Genomic DNA, 20,225 nt, shown 5'->3' on the forward strand with positions numbered 1-20,225 from the left:
TACTTCACCAGCTCACGCTTAGTTTCAGACATATTGTTTCCGTAGCAAGTCGACTGCAATACCAGATTGATGCCAAGATTATCGGATTCGAATATTTCCACTCTGAAGATCATTATCACAAATTTCTTTGATACCCTATCCTTCATTTACAATACGCAACAATTATCTCGTATATTACGCATATTAATAATTATTTGTAGTAAATACTGACTGATAGTTTGCCCAAAGGGAAATTTTTTAGAGCAAATTGTGCATTTTGGCATGAGTCTTTGATCATCAGGTGGGCAGGCTGCAAGCTGGACTTAGCGTCCTTTGGCTCATAACAAAAAACTGATCGCTCCACTTTCACCAGCAACACACAATCATTATCCGCTCCATATTTTCTTTAAACGCTGTGTACCCTAGAGAACCATTGAGTGCGCAAACTTCTAACCAACACTGAATGCCACAAAGAACCATTGTGTACCCAAACTCATAACCAACACTGAATGCCACACAGAATCATCGTGTACCCAAACTCCCAACTAACACTGAACACCACAGAGAACCATTGTGTACCCAAACTCCCAACCAACACCGAATGCCACAGAGAACCATTGTGCACTCAAACTTCCAACTAACACTGAACGCCACAGAGAACCATTGTACACCCAAACTACCAACCAACACTGAATGCCCCAGAGAACCATTGTGCACCCAAACTCCCAACCAACACTGAATGCCACAGAGAACCATTGTGCACCCAAACTTCCAACCAACACTGAATGTCACAGAGAACCATTGTGCACCCAAACTACCAACCAGCACTGAATGTTACAGAGAACCATTGTGCACCCAAACTCCCAACCAACACCGAGTGCCAAAGAGAACCATTATACACTCAGTAACAACATCTTCACTGTTTCGTACAATATCTTATATGTGATTTGCTTTGAAGAAAGAAAATAAATTTGCAAGTATATTCTGACCTCGGAAATGCATCATAAGACAATCCTTAGTGAGTCTAATAATAAATTTGGTTTTGTGCTAATAAAATTAAAATTATATTGTTTCGTGAAAAGTTACAAAAAACATGAATATTTAGGTATTACTAGAGCAATCTCGATTTTGCTTGACACCTTCAAAATTTTCATTTTTGAATACTATGAACAGGCCCATGCACCATGCAGCACAATGCCCGAAGTTTAATTAAAACTTAATATGTGTGTTTCGGAGTTCAATGTGGATTTAAATTGCCTCTCAAATATAAGGTTTAGTAAAGTCTCCCAGTTATAAAAGTTTAGATATCAATTTAATTGTAGGTTGAAATTAGCTGTGAAATTGAGCAGCTTTTCTTTATTAGATTACAAACGAAGTTCGACAAGATTCGCCAGAATTTTGTCGGAATGTTTAATAGATGTCTTTCTGACTCCAATTCTAGTGTCGGTTTACGTTCTCTCTTCAGAAATAAAATGGAATTTGAAGCAGCAACTTCGTTTTTGCCTGACCCGAATATTAGTATGAAAGCATCAATTCACTTCATAGAACCATATGAGCATTTTTATCAATGTTTGCAAACATTTCATTCGCATTAAGAAGTTTCTTTAGTTGTCAACTATGTTCTAGTTTAGTGCTAGCTTTCAGCGTCGAGTCGCTGGAACGGTCTAACGCACCAAATACGCACCAAATATTTGCAAGCAAAATTACATTATTAATATTACAATTGTTATTATTATTATCATTATTGTTATTATTATTATTATTATTATTATTATTATTATTATTAGTATTATTATTATTATTATTGATATTGTTAATATCAACATCAGCAATCAAGACGTCTGGAAAATGTCGTTGTACTAACAAAGAACATGATGATATTCATGGGCACTGATTTCTCAATTAGGAAATAGCCTGTAATATTATTTTTATTAATCGCAGTATTCGTGGCACTGAAAGTTTTTTTTTCACGAACCATTACTTACTTCCGAAAATGATTAGCTTTAAGTTTAATTTCGGAACTCCCACGTATAATAATTTACCTTTATTTGAAGCCAAAAAAGTACGTTATTGAAGACAGGATCCAAAGACTTTTACGTATTGAACATTACAATGGATTACCGCTAATTTATCTGAATAGACTTCCAGAAACCGCTATTAATAAACATGTTTAAATTAATATTCTAGGTAATATTGATTCAACAGTCCATGAAAAAACCTACAATATTTCGTTAAGCTCTTTTACCCGAAACTGGGAATCCTTCTTCGCCCATATTCGTGCATGACATGATTTGATGAGAAATTCGTATAATCTAATGCTATATTATCTAATTAAATTAATAATTTGTCCACTCAAACATTATAACGCTATGTATCGAAAATAATTTTTTATACTGTTAAATTAAATATTTCATCGAACAAACAATGAAGGTTCATACGATCAATAGTGTATGAATAGTTCCTACGAGTTCTCATGCGAATGACTCATTTGTTATTGACATTAATTAGCTTGCATGGTTTGGGACAGTGAAGAGTAGATAATCACTTCAAACTAATTCAAGTTATTATTGTGAAATAGTTCATGTTGATAGCATTATTATTTTATTCCTCTCACGATCGTCCCCATTTATTTTACCAATTTGTAAACTTCCATCATTTAATGAACAAATAATTAGATAATTCACTAAATGAAAACTGTCTGATCATAGTGACTCATTTATACGCATTATATAATTAATATATAATATTAATATTATTATTTATTTTTTTATTTAATTTATATTTGCCGGCATTTTGCTTTCAGGAAATTCAAGGATCTTGTGCACTAGAAAAAAAATTAAACTTACAGCCGCTGCCTTGACTTCAGATAAAAACTTAGTTTTTGTCTGCTTGATTTTAATTTGTGGAACTGAATTGTGAATAAAGTATAAAATTTAAGCAACTCTAATGTTGGCGAATAAAAGTAACTCTAAGGGTAAAGAATTCAAGTGAATCGGCCGTGTAAAAACTCTCAAGTGAATATTGAAATCGTTTAGGAACGGTGGAATAAAACCAGTCACTTCTGAGGTTATAAATATATTCATCTGAAGATTTGATATCATGAGGAACGGATGATAAATGCGGGCATGAGACTATCTATCACTCGGCAGTCACAGAACAAATCTACGTTATTTACACTACACTATTTAAAAGATTATGCTGATGTTAGGATCATTATAACTGAAGGTGGCTATAATAGGTACATGCACACTTTCTTTCAAGGTTTTTCACATCCTTTTATCCATTCTGGTTCATCTCAAGTTGTTACTAGCGCACCTGTGAGAATTAAAACCAATGCTCCTGACCGTATTACAGGCGATCATTTATATTAACTCACGCTCTTGATTATCAGAGAAAACTGAACGATCGTCTTCCAGCTCTAACGGCTAAAATTCAATCTTCTTAAACTGTAATCTCGTCGTTATTTTTAAATTTCGATGAAACCAAATTATCGATTATTATTGAATTATCGAAAAGATTCATTCGGTTTAATCGTCTCGTTCGTTGGAGTCACCATCGAGGTCGCCCTGAGCGCCATCAGCTCGCACGCCGTCGCTGTTCACGGGCACAGCGTTCGAGTTGACGATGCGGAAACCTTTGTCATCAGCCACGTACTGCACCACGAAGTCCTGACCTTCTGGGCTCGTCCATCTGGAAAAAATATGGATTCATGAGAGTTCGGCCACTTTTACATAATATGGCTCTGACCATTTGGTCAGAAAATGGCTTTAGGAGGGATCGTCCATCTGAACACAAGGTTTTATGAGTTATACAAGGTATACTCAAAATGTTCATAAGTGTGACAGTCCTTCTGAACATAAGGTGGCTTTATAAAGATTATCCATCAGAACACATGATTTCATGCGAGCTTGTCCATCTGTACATAAGATGGCTATATGTGAGACTGTCCCTCTGGTCAGAACATGGCTTTATGGAGACTTTTTCATCTGATAACATGACTTTAAAAGAGCTGTAGTCCACCTGATCATGACGTGGCTCTATGACAGAAGTCCATCATATCATAACAGGGTTTATACGACTGCTCTTAATCACAAAATATGGTCACCAGGTAGACTTGTCTGATCAAAACATCTATCTGATAAAATCCATCTTTGCGGTAGAACTTTTCGCATCGAGACTTCGATTTTTACGTAAAATAACGGCTTGAATGCGGTGCTACTATTCATATATACAGTTCTCCTGAAAGTGAAGACACAAGAACAATGTTTCCAGATTCAATTTTTGTCTTCAGCGTACTCACGTCGTAATACATGGGCAATAGCAGGTAGCTATAGCATGTGAAAATGTGTATAATTTTTGGTATGAGACGTTCTCCGCAAAAATGGATAAAACTGAACAGTAAACGGGCCCCCAAAAAATTTAACTAGGCTGAACAGTGAACAGGCCTCCTCCAAAAATGGACTAGACTGAACAGTGAACAGGCCCCAAAAATGTACTAAACTGAACAGTGAACAGGCCCCAAAAATGTACTAAACTGAACAGTGAACAGGCCCCCAAAAATGTGCTAAACTGAACAGTGAACAGGCCCCCAAAAATGTACTTAACTGAACAGTGAACAGGGCCCCAAAAAATAAACTAGACAGAACAGTGAACAGGTCCCCAAAAATGAACTAAACTGAACAGTGAACAGGGGTCCCAAAATTGAACTGGACCGAACAGTGAACAGGCCTCCCAAAAATGGACCAGACTAAAAAGTGCACAAGCCCCCTAAAATGGACTAGATTGAACAGTGAACAGTTCCCCCAAAAATAGACTAGACTGAACAAACTTACTTGTACTCGCCAGTGACCGAGTGGCCAGCGTCACCATCTTGGTTGTGTTCGAAGTCGTCGAGGTCCAGATCGATGACGTCACCGGCGCGCACCACCACCACCAAGCCAACCACAAACAGGGCAAACAACTGGGGCAAAAGATGGTGAAACGCTCAATTTGACTGTATATATACTCATTATTGCGGATTGAAACTAAAAATCTTGTATCAAATTTATGTGCTTTAATACATAATTATAATGAATAATTCAATTTAGAGTTATATTTAATATGCAATTGGAAAAGCGTAAACATAAAGTGCAATTGAAACGATAGCGTAATCTTCTCAGTCTCAAACCATATCGAACCCGGTGGAAGTCTAGTAGCTACTTCAAACTATCGTCAGTCATGAAAAGATCCGGTCAAATGACAAGATTTAGATCTTCTGTGAACAAGTCACGAAAAGTTCAAGAATCGGCGACAGGCCACATCAGGCCTACTCTTTAGCGCCGACATCATTATATTATGTTATGTTATGTTAATTAAACAACATCAAAAAACCTCAGCGGAATAAGCCCAGCTACTTTCCTACGCGAAATCCTACCTACAAATGCCGATCCGAACCCAAAGCCTGTTTTAGTAATATTGTCATACTTTTTTCTTATAACGCACTCAACTCACATTTCCAAACTATAGAAGGTAGATTCGAGTAAAATATGTTTTTCCATCTCATGAGTACGGTATGTGAAGCCATAGGCATAAATGTTCAATATATGTTCAAAACGTTGGTAGTGTGGATTTGTATTACCAACACTTGTCAATTAATTTCTTAGCTAGTTTTGTTGCTATTATTTAATAAATGATCTCTAAATCGTTTTTACCGGTAATCTTGCCCCTATTCCTTAAATTTTGGTTTACATTGAGATTTTTTTTGCCTAACTGAGTATTTACGACCTATTTGGTATTAGTTATATTTTTGATACTGAAACTACTGATGTTTTGCCATTGTACATTCAGACTTGACCGAGAGGAGAGTTGATAATTGTTGCGTGGCAGGAATTTAATCATCTGGTAATACGACACAATTTTTGAAATTTAAGGTTTTGCCTCATCAAATAAGCCAAGATAATAATTCGATCATGCTTTTGCCGCTACAAGAAAAGTTTCTACAAAATTTTGACTCTCACAAAAATTCGTATAGATGCAAATAGTACAGTGTCTGAAAACAAATTTTTTGCTGATGTCATATAATACAATTCAATTTCATTTCTCTACAGAGATTATCAATAGCCAACCAGACTCTAAAATGCAAGATTTTCTCACCAGGGTCTTCATGACGGCGGTTTTGAGAGAGTGCGCGGTTACAGCAAAGGTTTGCGAGGGAATGGCACAAGGTCGGGCGCCGTAACGCCTTATATACCCGCTGGAGCAGGTGCAGAAAGCCGCGTGACCCGACCTATGTGGTTACCTCCGTACCCTCCCGCGATGACCTCTTATGGAACCTGTGCCCTGTTGCCAGGCCCTTGATGTGTGGTGGCTGCTAAACAATGTTGTTCTGTTGTTCGTGGTGGTTACATCGTTAGCAACAATGATTAGGAGCATGAGCCAATATTCTTTCCAAATGTCAATGTCGTTGGAAACGATTCAATAATTCATTAATTCAAGACCTCAGGGATTTCTAGTTCAAGTACAAAGTATTTATGTTTAAAAATTCTCCAGGACCTAGAACATTGAAATTTCATTTTCACCGTCACGCCCGTGTCACACATATTTTATGGGATAGAAATCAGGTAACATTTGGATTTATTCTTTATAGTTATTTAAATCCGAATTGAACTTTTCAAGTTGTGTGCGTTCAGAACCAAAATGGCAAGCAGATAATATCTGACTTTCCAATTCTTTCGTCACCCCAAGCATCCATGTTATTTATTTCCCCCTGACATTTAAGGCCCTGGCTGCCCCCGCCTTGCTTGCTGCAACATGTCATAGATTATCTCGTCTATTTTTTACTAGGCATTTAACAGCAAAGAGAGGCCTATAAAATTCATTTTATTTTTATAGAAAACGTCTCGGAGTCCACCTCCATCGTCAGTTCAAAAATTCTAGAATGCAGATACAATCAGTAGTTAGTACCGTCGAAATTGAAGAAATAAAACATTTTTGTATAGTAAGTTTTCCGAAATGCAGAATATGAGATCTGATTATTCCATTATGAAAATTAAATGACACAAGTTTCCACCAGTGCAGTTTAGTCATTATGGAAAATAGTTATCTATTAATAAGGTATAATCGTTCAATTACGCATACGGAATACTTTTTAGCTACGTCGCTCAAAAATAGAATGTCCTAATTTTGATTCCTGTTATAACTTGGGTAAGCAATGAGTCCTTATGAAAAACGATATAAATAATTCATTGATTGCGTCTGTACAATGATTCAAGTTTCTCATTATCTCTGTTTCATTTTTCGCAGAAAAATTTAGCAATCCCGTCGAAGTAAGTCGTTTATGTGGGTGTAATAATAGTAAGCGGTGTATATGATAGGTGTCTATAAAAAGGAATTTAATGTTGGACACACGCAGTGAAAGGGCGAGAATAACCATTCAAGCTCAATTCATTTTAGTATTTAACTAATTTTCCAGCTCATCTCGCCATTTGTTTCAAGAGAAAAACAACTTTGGGGTTTGCCCTAATAGAATCTTCCTGAAAAAGCAAGCAAGTTCAGCGCGAACTTAACGCAATTATCCAATGAACCTTGGCTCGCACAGTCTGGTGAAACCTTTGCAAGCTTTGCCCAATTCTTCCTTGCCGTCGCCGACCTGAACGTCTATGCATAAAAAACATGCATTCATAAAACATAAAAAAAACATTCGCTGCATAGAAAGGAAGAACGGGCTTTTCCCATCACCGCCTGCGTCCGTGACAGGTTCTTGTGCAAGGAACATTCTTGCCATTTTGACAAGAGGCGAGCCTTTGTTTTCGCATAGCTTGGTATCTTGAGTTCAGCCAGACCTGAATTGCGTGCAAGATTATATCTTTTATGCGGGGTATATAGGCTGCGGATGCCATCAATGACATTAGGTAAATTTTCTGACTGACGGTAAAATACTGGTACTGGGAAATGCCATAACGTGAATGCTAATACTTTTTATTCAGATTTTATTACAGTATTGAAGTTTATGAGATCCTACCTGCTGCATGCTGGTCGTTTCACATTTGATCAAAATTCTGATTTTCATCATAAAATGAATCTTTGCTCGTATTCCCAACTTGAATATTTCATGTCAGATTAGCCGCTTGCTTGGTTTAGAAGTTCAGTTACTTCTCTAGTTCTGTACACCATAAAATGAATAGTAACATATGTATTTCATATCTATTTGAAAATTTTTTCATATAATAATTATAAAATTTTGCTTGTATCTTATTTAATATATTCATATTTCGTTTCATATTTATATTAATAAAATATATTGTATTATGTTTAGTATTTTATTGTTATGCCTAAATTCCATCATATTATACCAAATTTATATCATTTTTTATCATTCTATTTAAATTATGTTACACACAATTTACTTGTGCTTTTCATCATTTGCTTGTACTATCTACCATTATATAATCTCTACAATAATTAAAAGGCTTAAAAATTTATGCACGTTTAATTAACGAGATTGGTCTGCAGAATCATGATAAGCAGTAGCCTCGTATAAATAAATATGAAACTGTACATATAACGTATTGTCTGCTTTAACGAAGCCAAGCGGGCATAAACAATCCTGCATTGTTCTAAACGTTCGATGATCAAAACTCTTCCTCGCCCCCTGACCCAATAAGAGTTTCGAAAATACGAAACGCGTTCATTTCAAGTTCTGCAGGTGCAGTTGCATTAACTATCGGTGCACACGAATCTAGAAAAAATCATTGCACTTCTAAACTGTTAAAAAACTTGCGTGCGGTCCGTTGACCTCGTAGCAGGCTGACCTTCCACTTCAGTCTTGTCCCATATAAGTAAAGGCGTTTCGCATGGTAGAATAAATACGTTTTATGATTTTTTTAAATGAGCAGAGACCTGATTTGCTAAAAAGAGATGAAATCTGTTCAAACATTACCTAGAAATAAAGAAATATGAGTACAAAATTTTAGCTTTCATAGATAATTCAATCAGCGAACTTGCTATGGTTTAACAAGTGAAGTGACCATTCATTTATTAGCCGCCTAATCGACTCTTCTTACATGGTCTGATATGTCAGCGAGTCAGGCAGGCAGAGCCCAATAGGGTCCAATTTTGGAGTGCTTTTGAGCGATTTGATCAGCTCAGTTGTATCTAATTATGAATATTAGCGAACATATAGTAGCAGTAGCAGTGCAATTAAATTAATTGTTTCATGGTTAAAAGCCAATTTATTCGCAATTTAATTGACATTTAATATGAACATTCATAATTAAAATAAAATTCTACTCTTCGATGCGACGTACTCAAGATTATCCTGTTATTTTTTTCACAATGTGTTCAGTGCCTGAACACCAATAGTAGGCTGCCCTTTCTTTGCAGCTGCTTCAAATTAACTTGAAGCGCAGCTGACCTTTCTCGACATTTTAATGCCTATGTGTTACTTTTAATAGATAATCCTTCATGCAAAACTCGAGTCACAAAAAATAAAAACACCTTTCAAATATTTTCCATAAGATCGAAATTTTGTTAAAGAATTTGTAAATCTAATCCATTGGCATCCAAGATTCTTGTTTTTTTTAGGCGGTTACCTGTGATTGGTGTCGGTCAGTTTACCTATTGTTCTCACACTCATAAGAGGCGATTCAACTCGGTGTGAGGGCCGTGTTTTTCATAGTGCATTGGCAGCACCGCTTTATCGGTGTTATTGTCAACGGTAATGTTTTTATATGTAGAGCTGTCAGAGTTATTTAGATGCTGCCGAGTTGCTGGGTGTTGGCGTTGCATGACCATGGGAGGCAAAATCATGCTCAGCCACACGGCGCGATAAAGAAACTTGCTTAGCCACATGACGCGATGTATAAATTTGCTTAGCCACATGACGCGACGCAGAAACTTGATCAGCCACAAGACGCGATGGAGAGACTTGCTCAGCCACAAGGCGTGATGGAGAGACTTACTCAGCCACAAGACGCAACGCAGAAATTTGCTCAGCCACAAGACGCGATGTAGAAACTTGCTCAGCCACAAGGCGCAATGCAGAAACTTGCTCAGCCACAAGACGCGATACAGGGACTTGCTCAGCCACAAGACGCAACGCAGAAATTTGCTCAGCCACAAGGCGCAATGCAGAAACTTGCTCAGCCACAAGGCGTGATGGAGAAACATGCTCAGCCACAAGGCGCGATGCAGAAACTTGCTCAGCCACAAGGCGCGATGCAGAAACTTGCTTAGCCATAAGATGCGATGCAGAAACTTGCTCAGCCGCAAGGCGCGATGAAGAAACTTGCTCAGCCTTGTGAAACTTGTGATTTTGCAATCGAGAAACGACAAGCAATTGTTGGATTCTAATTCCATAGTGAATTTTATTAAAGGATGTTTTAGGTTTAGATAATCAAAAAAGAGGCCCGCGTCAAGTTGATGGTTTAGGAATGGGCCTTCCCCTTGGTCCCACACTCGCTAACATTTTCATGTGCTTTCATGAAGTTTCTTGGTTGGCCGATTGTCCCATTGATTTCAAACTGATTTTTTATAATAGGTATATTGATGATACATTTCTGATCTTCAAGCATTCCTCTCACGCGGGCCTCTTCTATGATTATCTAAACCTCAAACATCCTTCAATAAAATTCACTATGGAATTAGAATCCAACAATTGCTTGTCGTTTCTCGATTGCAAAATCACAAAGTCGGGCGGTCGTTTTCAGACTTCCGTATATCGAAAACCGACATTTACCGGCTTGGGTATGAGCTTCTTTAGCTTCTGCTCGTTTCGTTTCAAATTGAATAGTCTTCAAACTTTTATATACCGTGGTTATAGGGTGTGTTCTACTTTACATGATATGCTTTGAAATTCGATTTCATTCGTAATATATTTCAGCTTAATGGTTTTCCATCGTGCCTTGTGTATAGTAAAATCAAACGCTTCTTATCTAACAAATTTTCTGAAACTGTTACTGAATGCGATAGTAAGAAAATTATTTATTGCACATTGCCCTATTTTGGTAGTGCGTCTGAAACTATGTACAAAGAACTAAAGATGTTGTGTTTGAAATATTTCCCGAATATAAATTTGCATGTTTTACTGGTAAATAATTTCAAAATTGGTTCTTCCTTCAGGTATAAGGACGTTATTCCTGCTCGGATGCGATCAAACCTGGTCTATGAGTTCTGTTGTGCACGCTATGCATCTACGTACGTTGGAATGACGTCGCGTAACTTCTACATCCGGGTTTCTGAACACCGTGGCAGGAGCTATCGTTCTAACTTGCCTCTCGCCAAGCCTCCTCATTCTTCCGTGCGCCTCCATGCTGAACAGTGCGACGTGGCTGTATCTGAGAGTGATTTCAGGATACTCGGTTCCACTTCTGGCTGCTCGGATTTGAGAATTTTGGAGTCTCTGCATATCTTCAAACGAAAGCCGTGTCTCAATAATGCGATTAGTTCATATAATCTGGAAATAGTAAATCGCTAGGATTTTATATTCTTGTCGTAGCCCTAGGACTAAGTTGTTCTAAACTAGTCCTGTTTATTTCGATATAATGTTAGGTCTTGTTTAGGTTTTATGTCTGTCTTTGAATTTTGACTTTTAAAGTGATTTTATTCATTTTTAGTTTAGTCGAACTGATGATGGAGCTGGACTCCGAAACGTTTTCAATATCGATATGGTGAATTTTCTTGGCGTTTTCTTTGCTTTTAAATTCCTTATCATATCAATTACCTTACACATTTACGCATGTTTGCACAGAAATTTCCGCTCATACACTTCATTTATACTTCCAAAAAAATATTATTTAGGTTAATATTTATTTGGTGATAATGTAGATATACGGGGAATAACATATACATTCGAGAACTCGAAATTGTGAAATGAGGTTTCCACGTAGTTGTGCTGTCAGCTACGAACTAATCATCAAATTCGAACATGTTTAAAAATTATGATTTAGGATCCACAATTATCATGTTGCGCGAAACTTGTAACATTCTGATCATTCAATAAAATATACAAAACGTTTCTGTTAATCTAGCTGAATTTGGTCCCTAAGATACTAGATTCCTTCCTCTAGTTAATAAACAATTCTTCAGCGATCGCGGACAAATTATACAGCATATTTAAAAGGAGTTTAAGTGCACTGGGAAAGTGTTTAAGTTGGTATTCAGGTAAGGACGCTGGAAATATTGCTGATATATTGTCCTGAGACTTGAGAGCGCCTTTGATGTCCCGGCACTCGTCGCGCGTGAAGCAATTTGGTGCACGACCATAAATCGGCCACCATGAAGGAGGCGTTAAACGAAACAGGTAGGTTCTCATTCTTCAAAAGATTAGTGTTCATAAACAAGCTTTGAAGTTGTAGAGATAATTTGTCCAGTCCGTCGTAGAACTATATTGGAGTAAAACGCAGCAAGCCCACAATTACTGGTTGATGGTTTGCTGGGTTATCCGCTGCCTTACTTTGACGTCTAGACTGTTGATTTTAATTGGTAATTATGATATTGCTCTTTATATGGAATTGCCTCCGTTTTAAACGAAAGCTGCTAGGGATGCACGGCGGTTTCGGGTGTGCATAGTTTAGAGTTTACTTCTCAGAAAAAAAAAACATTTACTTCCTGATTACGCGACAATTTGAAATCATGAAAACGAAAAATTGCCCATTTATTTTATGTGTAAGACGTGGTAAGGCTAGCGGCGCGCTGCGTCCCTGCGATGTCTGACTCGTGCCAAACACCTGCTTGTGCCTAACAGCCTATTTTGTCGGGTTCGGCTTGATTATATTCTATTGACCATGATTGCGTTTTTCAGTCCTTCCTCGTATTATCAAACATATTATAGCAGAATTTTTTCTTCACGCTAGATCCCAGATCTGCACGAATGGTTCCTACGCAGGATGGGCATGTGAAGATCAATCAGATCATAGCATTGAGTTGCAAACTCAGGCTTCAGCCACCAGCGACACCTCGATGATACGGAAATCGGTGACAGGTCTGCGTGGGGACCTCATTGAAGTATACAAATATACTCATAGCTTATACAAGGTCCCAGAAGGATTACTAGAATTTGAAACAAGAACCAACACCAGGGGCCACGGCTATAAACTAAAAAAACAGCGTTGGAAAGTCAGCTATAGAAAGATCGGGTTCCAAAGGCCGGATCCCTTGTGAATCAAGTCACGAAAAGTTCAAGAATCAGCAACAGGCCATGGGCCTATTTCTTCAACGCCGACACTTCTATTCTATTCTATTCTAGGTCAAACAAGGCCTGAACGCTAAATCCACTATCTTTATCCAAATATCATATAAGTGTTCTATAAATTCTGCGCAGTGATGCATTATCTACTTTGTTTCTAAATAATTTTATTCTGTATGGAACAAACCGCATTAGAAGAAAGGATGGCGTTAAATTAAAGGTGGAAATAGTTCTAAGGCCCTAGATTTTAATGTAATTAGCGAATTAACGAAATATCAATATAGGAAAAATGACCGTACTGGAAGTTTTTATTAATCCCTAAATAAATAAATAAGCAGTATAAAATGGAATTTAGCTATTTATTCAATAATTTCAACTTGACAATTGGGGAAATGCAAATAAACGTTAAACTAGTAGAATATAGTAGAACCAAATTTCCAAAACTACTGCTCCATATATGTTCATTTACTAATAAAGTCGTACTAATTTTTTAATGCTCAAATCATATTTATTGCTGGAATTATGAAATAGCTGCATGAGGAGTTTATTTCAGCGTAAATCATTTGTTGGAATGTTTACTCCGATCCGATAATCTGCTGGGTATGTCGGCATTCTCTCAGATTCAGTCTACAGATATGAGTAACTTCTTGCTGTGAGACCTGCTGCAGCCCCATGGAAACCTGCATTTTGGTGCCAGAGGCAGCACTCTAACTAGCAAAGTACCAAGTTCGGTGCTCTGCGCTCTGCTCTTTCTCTTTGACAGGGAACAGGCTGGGAGGTGCTTCGTACACCCCAAGTCTTAAAAACCAATTAAAAAAAAAAAATCCGGGAGTGTCCGGTATCCTCGCCAGTATAATAATAAATAATAACTGTTTCAGCGTTTAGTATTCCGTACTCCGTAGGCCTGTTGCCGATTCTTAAGATTGCAGAACATTCTAGACCGCATTTTGTGGTCTTGAACTCACAACTCTCTGCTACAGATCTGCTGTGCATAACCACCTGGCCTCCTCCTTGGCCCTTGCGATTCTGACCAGAAACTGGCTAACAGAGCTGGAGCCCGGCCTGCGATCGAACCTGCACCTCTGCAGGCTGAGGCTCTGCTCCTGCTTGTTACTCTGAACCTGCCACCATAGCTGGCACTGCCAGCAGGGTTCTATTCATTTCAATTTTAGGTTTTTGAATCAGTGCCCTACAATTTGTGGATCATGTAATTCCAAATAGGCCTAGGTAGCCTATTTTTATTTTCAACTCTATTATATCCTAACGCTTGAAGTGCAACTGTGGCCCAACCCACCACCACCGGTCGGTTGTTGCTGAATGCCAACTTACATCTCATCTGGCATTTAGAGATCTAGGTAGGACAGTCACTTTACTCACAACCTTAGTGTTTTTTTAACTTCAGAGCATCTTTTTTAAAGTAAGTTACTGACTGAACATATATGATTATGATATAATTTCAAAAGAGATAGCTAGGCTACGTAGGACGGTAGGGCCGGGTAGGCTAAGCTGTCTGGCTGAGTGCTGACTGACTCTGATGTGATGACAATAATTCTTTAGCCACAAAGTCGACAATACTGAAATCACACACCGAAAAGATACAACAAGCCGTAATTAAATTGCATATTATTTCTGAAAAAAACTAATTTTGTTTTGTCTCACCATAATTATTTATTTTTTTTTTAGTTTCCAACGAACGGCACCCCGAAACACATACATAGACGCAATAACACAGTGCTACAGATGCCACGAAGAGCCGATGGTATTGCTAACTTTTAGGGGATTGGGTTAGCTATATTCGGCCAACTATTCGAGACCTTATCTGTCTGATAGGGACACCGCCTACAATTTTTTTCTGATATCTATGCTTCAAAATGGCCCAAATATTGCTAAATTATTTTTTGTGATAGGCAATATCTCTTTTGATTGTGAAATAAACAGTTCTGTCATGAATTAAATGAGCAGAGATCTGCAGCTTTGAATTTGTTTTGTTTATCCGCCAATTTTGCGTGCTCATATTTCTCAACGTTAAGACAATAATGCAACGCTCCAATTCGCAGTAAGACTTAATTATCTTTCAAACGATCTTGTAAATTCGCACTTCATTATAACCTTCCGGTCACGCGTAGGCCGTCTGTAATTTTTTATTTCGATCTCGCTGCATTTTCGCTTCATACAAACATTTTTTTATTTTTGCTAATTTTTCCGTTATTTGTTGTCTAAAACCTAATTACTGGGGGTTCAACATTGGATTAAATTAGTTGAGCTTCACCTAAACATGAAACGGCTTGGGTTAGATTATTCAATGGTTTTCATTCATAACCATCGTCCATCAAACGTCCTAGTGGTTAAAGTTTGGAGTATCAAAATTATAGCAGTGAGCTGTGGGTTCGATCACAGCTTCAGGTGACTGTTCTGATCAAAATTGACAATGTGGCCTCGGGGATAAGCACAGTGGATGTTGGAGCAGTGAGTTGCGTGTTCGCGACACTCAACTTGATATGAAAATTTTTGCGACGTTCAGATTCGGCAACAGGCCTATTATTATTATTAATATGATAACTATTATTTTAACTATTCAATATTATTGTTATTTATCATTATCAGCATAATTACGGTTATAAGTACTTTCATTCCGTTTTAACCTCAATTTAGAATCATGCGGCAGTCTGTATGTAGGACTATTATATTCAGATTTTGAATAAATATAAGAATTCCTGATAACAAAACAAAACATAACATAACATAACATAACATAACATAACATAGTGATCTCGGCGCTGAAGCGTAGGCCTGATGTGGCCTGTCGCCGATTCTTTTCCTTTTCGTGCCTTGTTCACAGAAGAGCTAAAATCGTGTCACTTGACCGGATCTTTTCATGACTGACGATAGTTTGAAGTAGCTACCCGACTTCCACTGGGTTCGATAAGCAGCTAGGCATATCAAATCTGAACATATATTTTTCAATAGCTTTATGTAGTCTGTTCTTGAACGCGTTCATACCTGGAGTGCCAACGATGTCATCGGGGAGGCTGTTCCACATGTCGGTGATTCGAAGCGAGAAAAAATTTTGTCGCGTGAAGTTGCAGCGCAGTTTTTTTAGCTTATAGCCGTGGCCCCCTGGCGTTGGTTCTTGTTTCAAATTCTAGTAATCTTTCGGGGACCTTGTATAGACCATGAGTAAACTTGTATTCTTCAGTGAGGTCCCCACGCAGACGTCGATAAGCATTTGTCATGATTATTATTTTTGCATATTAGAACAAATGCAGCAGTAACACTCAATGTTGGTTGAGACAATACAAAATGTACTTAAACATAGCCTTAAACTCGGCAGGGTGGCTGAGAGGTTAAAGTTCAGTGTACCAAGATTGCAGGACAAGTGAGTTGTGTGTTCGATCTTAACAAGCTGCGAAAACGCCGCGTAATGAACGCTGACACCATCAATATAATTATATAAGAAGACTTAAAAAATATTAAGTATGAAATTTGAATTAACACTCACAATTTGATACATGAACACTGAAATTAAAATTATGAGCACTTACTCAGTCATAATATTGAATGCGTAGCTGACACTTGTGACTTATATGTCTGTTCCTTGCATGCACCTGCAATTTGTCACCTTAACAGTAGTTCGATTAACTGCAATAAGTTCTTACCTGATAGTAAAGGTTCACGCATATGGTCCTATAAAGTGCCCGAGTGAAATAAGCACACAGGGTTAGACTTAGAGGTATTATTGGCAAACATTTTATTAGAAAAGATCAAATCACCGGGATTTGCAATACAGTAACGACTCGATGGTTTGTGCCTGAGCTGCTCCACCGAGACAGTGGCTCAACGCTGTGTCGGATGAGCGGAACAAATTTCCCCTACAGAGTGACGGCTTATTAAGCCTTGTCCAAGGAAGCGCGTAATATAGGTGATTACAGTGGGAAGCAGAGAGACACATTGTCGGACTCGATAAAATCTCACCTGATACTTTCCTCAAGAAGTTTGATCGTCCTCGATCAGTGAGATGAAGGTAGACCTGTTATCAAATGCTATTGCATTTTCAAAACCAAAACAATAAGTCTCAATTCGATGGTTAAAATTAGAATAAGGTTCAAAATGTAGAACAATAAAACAGTGAAAATTCGCTAATTGGGAGTAAATAATAACATGAATTTATATAATGAAGTGATGTTGATTAAAAATAAGATAACATTCATCCAATAAATTTAATTAGTCAATAAGACGAGTTAATCTAATTGATGTCTAATACCGACATTGTTATATTATAAAAAACTTTTAAGAGGCTGATTGCCAGAACTCAGAAGGCAGCAAAGGATGTCGACAACCTTTTCTGTCCGTTGACCTCCTGATTCCGGGGTTAGGTTTCAGAAAGCACAGTTCTGTTCCAAACTCTATCGTCCGGATTCCGGTTCGAGCTGCGGTCGACGATGGGGGGCGTTCATACGGTAAACACCTTACGACTGTGCTCTGTGATTACTGAATTACCTTTGAGATAAAACTTACATTTTCTTCCGTAATTAACTTAAATACCTCAACATCCATTAACTTCATATCGAATTTGCTTTTCTATATACTACCACTACGTCTACGGGTATATAAGTCAAGTGTCTGATTTCATTTTCACGAACCCGGCTGGCTTTCTCGCCCCTCCCCCCTCCTCTTCTCTTCATGAGAAGAGGCAGTAGGCCAGTAGGTAGGAGCAGGCCTGCGAGCCAGCTACAATAAACTATTTTTTTATATTCTATTATTGGTTTGTTATCATTCAATTTGATTATTATACATTTGTTTGTTGTACTTGTATTGTATTTTACATTAACTGATCCATTTTTCAATGCTATGATATTATGTAAAATTTAGTTTCTCTGTCATAAACCCCCTGTCATTTTGACTATATTTCTGTGTAAGCATTTCTAAAATCCCTGTGTAAAGCATATTTATTATTTATTTATTTAAGCATTATTCTCTTGAAATTGTACTAAAATACTAGCACCATGTCAGAATTAAGCTCTGATGTGCCAGAAGATGAAGAGGACATAGTGCCAGCAACACCAACTCAAGACACACCAGCTACCAATGTGCAAGTGACAGTGACAGGGCAACCTGGAATTATGCTACCAAAAGATTTGGAAAGCCTCGCACAACTACCTAATGTGCTTGATGCTGATGATGACCTTTTTGCTGGAACTGGCACAAACAAGGCATCACAAGGAAGCTCCAGAAACCGGAAGCGGCAAAAAAGTACTGAATCTGAAGAAGAACTATATGACTTAACAAATTCAACCAGTGTCATCCCAAAACTTACCAGACCATCAGAAAATCTCAAGAAGCTCAAGAAAATTGGATTTGTTCTCAGGGCTAATTATTCAGCGTCTCACTTTAAATTTACGATTACGCTGTATTCTCCACAAAAACAGCCTCTCATAATTAACCAAATATCAAGTATATTTTATTCTATTTTATTACAAATGAGGGAAAATTGGGACATCTTAAATCCGTTTTCTTTGATAACCATACTCATATTAATGGTTAGCTTTGATATTGGGAAACATCAAATAGCACTAATGTTTCCCCCATCGTTCAATTAAATTCCGTGAGAAGTGTCTCTAAATTGCCAAGCCCGACAACAGCGCTGCATAAGTTTGGTGGACTCTATATTCCACCGCATTCCTTCTTTATCATTTGTTTCGACAAATTACTTCCATAAATATCTACATAAGAAATCGGAATATCCCAATAGCCCTATTATATAACAGTATTGAATAAAATGGTAGCATATGCTTTAGATTTTTCATACGGGTTTAATTTTTAACACGAGGAGCTTCTGGCCAACCAGCGAGTAATTAATTCATTGAGAAGTGTATCGGAATTTCAAGCCAGCAAACAGCGCTGCATAAGTTGAGTGGAGTGTATACTGCACCGCATACCCTCTTTATCATAACTTCCATAAATATCTACATTATAAGTCGTAATATTCCTATTTAAATAAATTGGAATATCCCGATAACCCTATTATTTAATAGTAATAATTAAATAAAATGATAGCAAACGTTTCAGATCTTCTCATACGGGTTTAGATAAAACGAGTTGATAAATCAGAGCTCCTGGCCGACCGTCTAGGGTGACAGGGTCTACCAGGCAGTTCAGTGTGTGCTAGCATCAACAGCAGGCTTAGTGTGCACGGTGCCGTGCATTTATTGTTTCAATTCCCAGTTTAAGCCAATGTGACGTGTTTTTTGTATACCTTACCTAACCTTATTTATACCAACAAAATTTATTTTGGGTTGGTATTTATTGTGATTGTACAATCGGGTGCGCAGCCGCAGACCAGCAAATTAACGATCAAATCAGCCCTGGAGCCAACGTCAACCGTCAAAATGCTATACATATTGTCATCCTGGCACCTAAGCAGCTGTAGTCAATTGACCTATCTCACCACACGAACTTTAAGCAAACACTGCTTCAGCACACAAGCTGCTACCCCTCATAGTTAACGGTCAATACGTTGTTCTCCAATGCTTTATCACGCAAATCATCACTTATTACACATGCTGTTACCCTAAGTGTCCGCTGACCACACTGCATTGCCGCAAATGTGAACTGTACCAAACGGTAATGCGTCATCATCTTACTTGCTCCGCAAGTTGTTAACCCCGCGTCACTGTTTCCCTACCTTACTATCCCCCAGCATCTTCTTCCCCCCACACTTACCCCGACTCTCCACCATTATCGCATGGCTAACTGGAGGCTTTTCTCGCAGACCTTTGATGCTTATCCGACTTAGGTTAGGTCAGGTTAGATTACAAGTCGTATAGATCCTCTTTTCATAGCGTAATGCAGTCAAGTGAGCAGAAACTAAGAAAAGCCGTCCAGCAGTCGATGAAAGAAAGGCGGGGAGACGGGGTAAGCGTGGAGGTAGAGTTATGCCGGGGGAAATCAGCTGCGACGAACGGTCGGGCTGGAGTGCTGGCTATGTATCAACAGCGGTATGGCGAAGCCTCGAAGGGAGTTGCTTACCGATAGTCGTGAGGAGGTTTGACGGCATGGGAGAGAGCTGTTAGGCGGTTTTCAATAC

The 20,225-nt window shown here is 38.1% G+C and overlaps 1 protein-coding gene across 1 annotated transcript; it reads right to left on the reverse strand.

The window, feature by feature from the left end:
- Positions 1-3,038: 3,038 nt before the first annotated feature.
- Positions 3,039-6,192, reverse strand: LOC108683087 (cuticle protein CP575). Its single transcript, XM_018172370.2, has 3 exons — positions 6,112-6,192; positions 4,812-4,939; positions 3,039-3,669 (listed from the first exon to the last, which is right to left on the reverse strand). The coding sequence occupies exons 1-3, from the start codon at positions 6,121-6,123 to the stop codon at positions 3,507-3,509; spliced, it is 303 nt and encodes a 100-aa protein (XP_018027859.1). The 5' UTR covers positions 6,124-6,192; the 3' UTR covers positions 3,039-3,506.
- Positions 6,193-20,225: the final 14,033 nt, after the last annotated feature.

The sequence above is a fragment of the Hyalella azteca genome, unplaced genomic scaffold (assembly GCF_000764305.2).
Source record: "Hyalella azteca isolate HAZT.00-mixed unplaced genomic scaffold, Hazt_2.0.2 contig11898, whole genome shotgun sequence".
Taxonomy (NCBI): domain Eukaryota; kingdom Metazoa; phylum Arthropoda; class Malacostraca; order Amphipoda; family Hyalellidae; genus Hyalella; species Hyalella azteca.

Bases quoted from the DNA above. Each gene is read 5' to 3' on its own strand.
- LOC108683087 (XM_018172370.2), bottom strand. The intron at 3,670-4,811 runs GTAAGTTTGTTC...TATTTTTTCCAG, and splicing joins TCGGTCACTGGCGAGTACAA to ATGGACGAGCCCAGAAGGTC.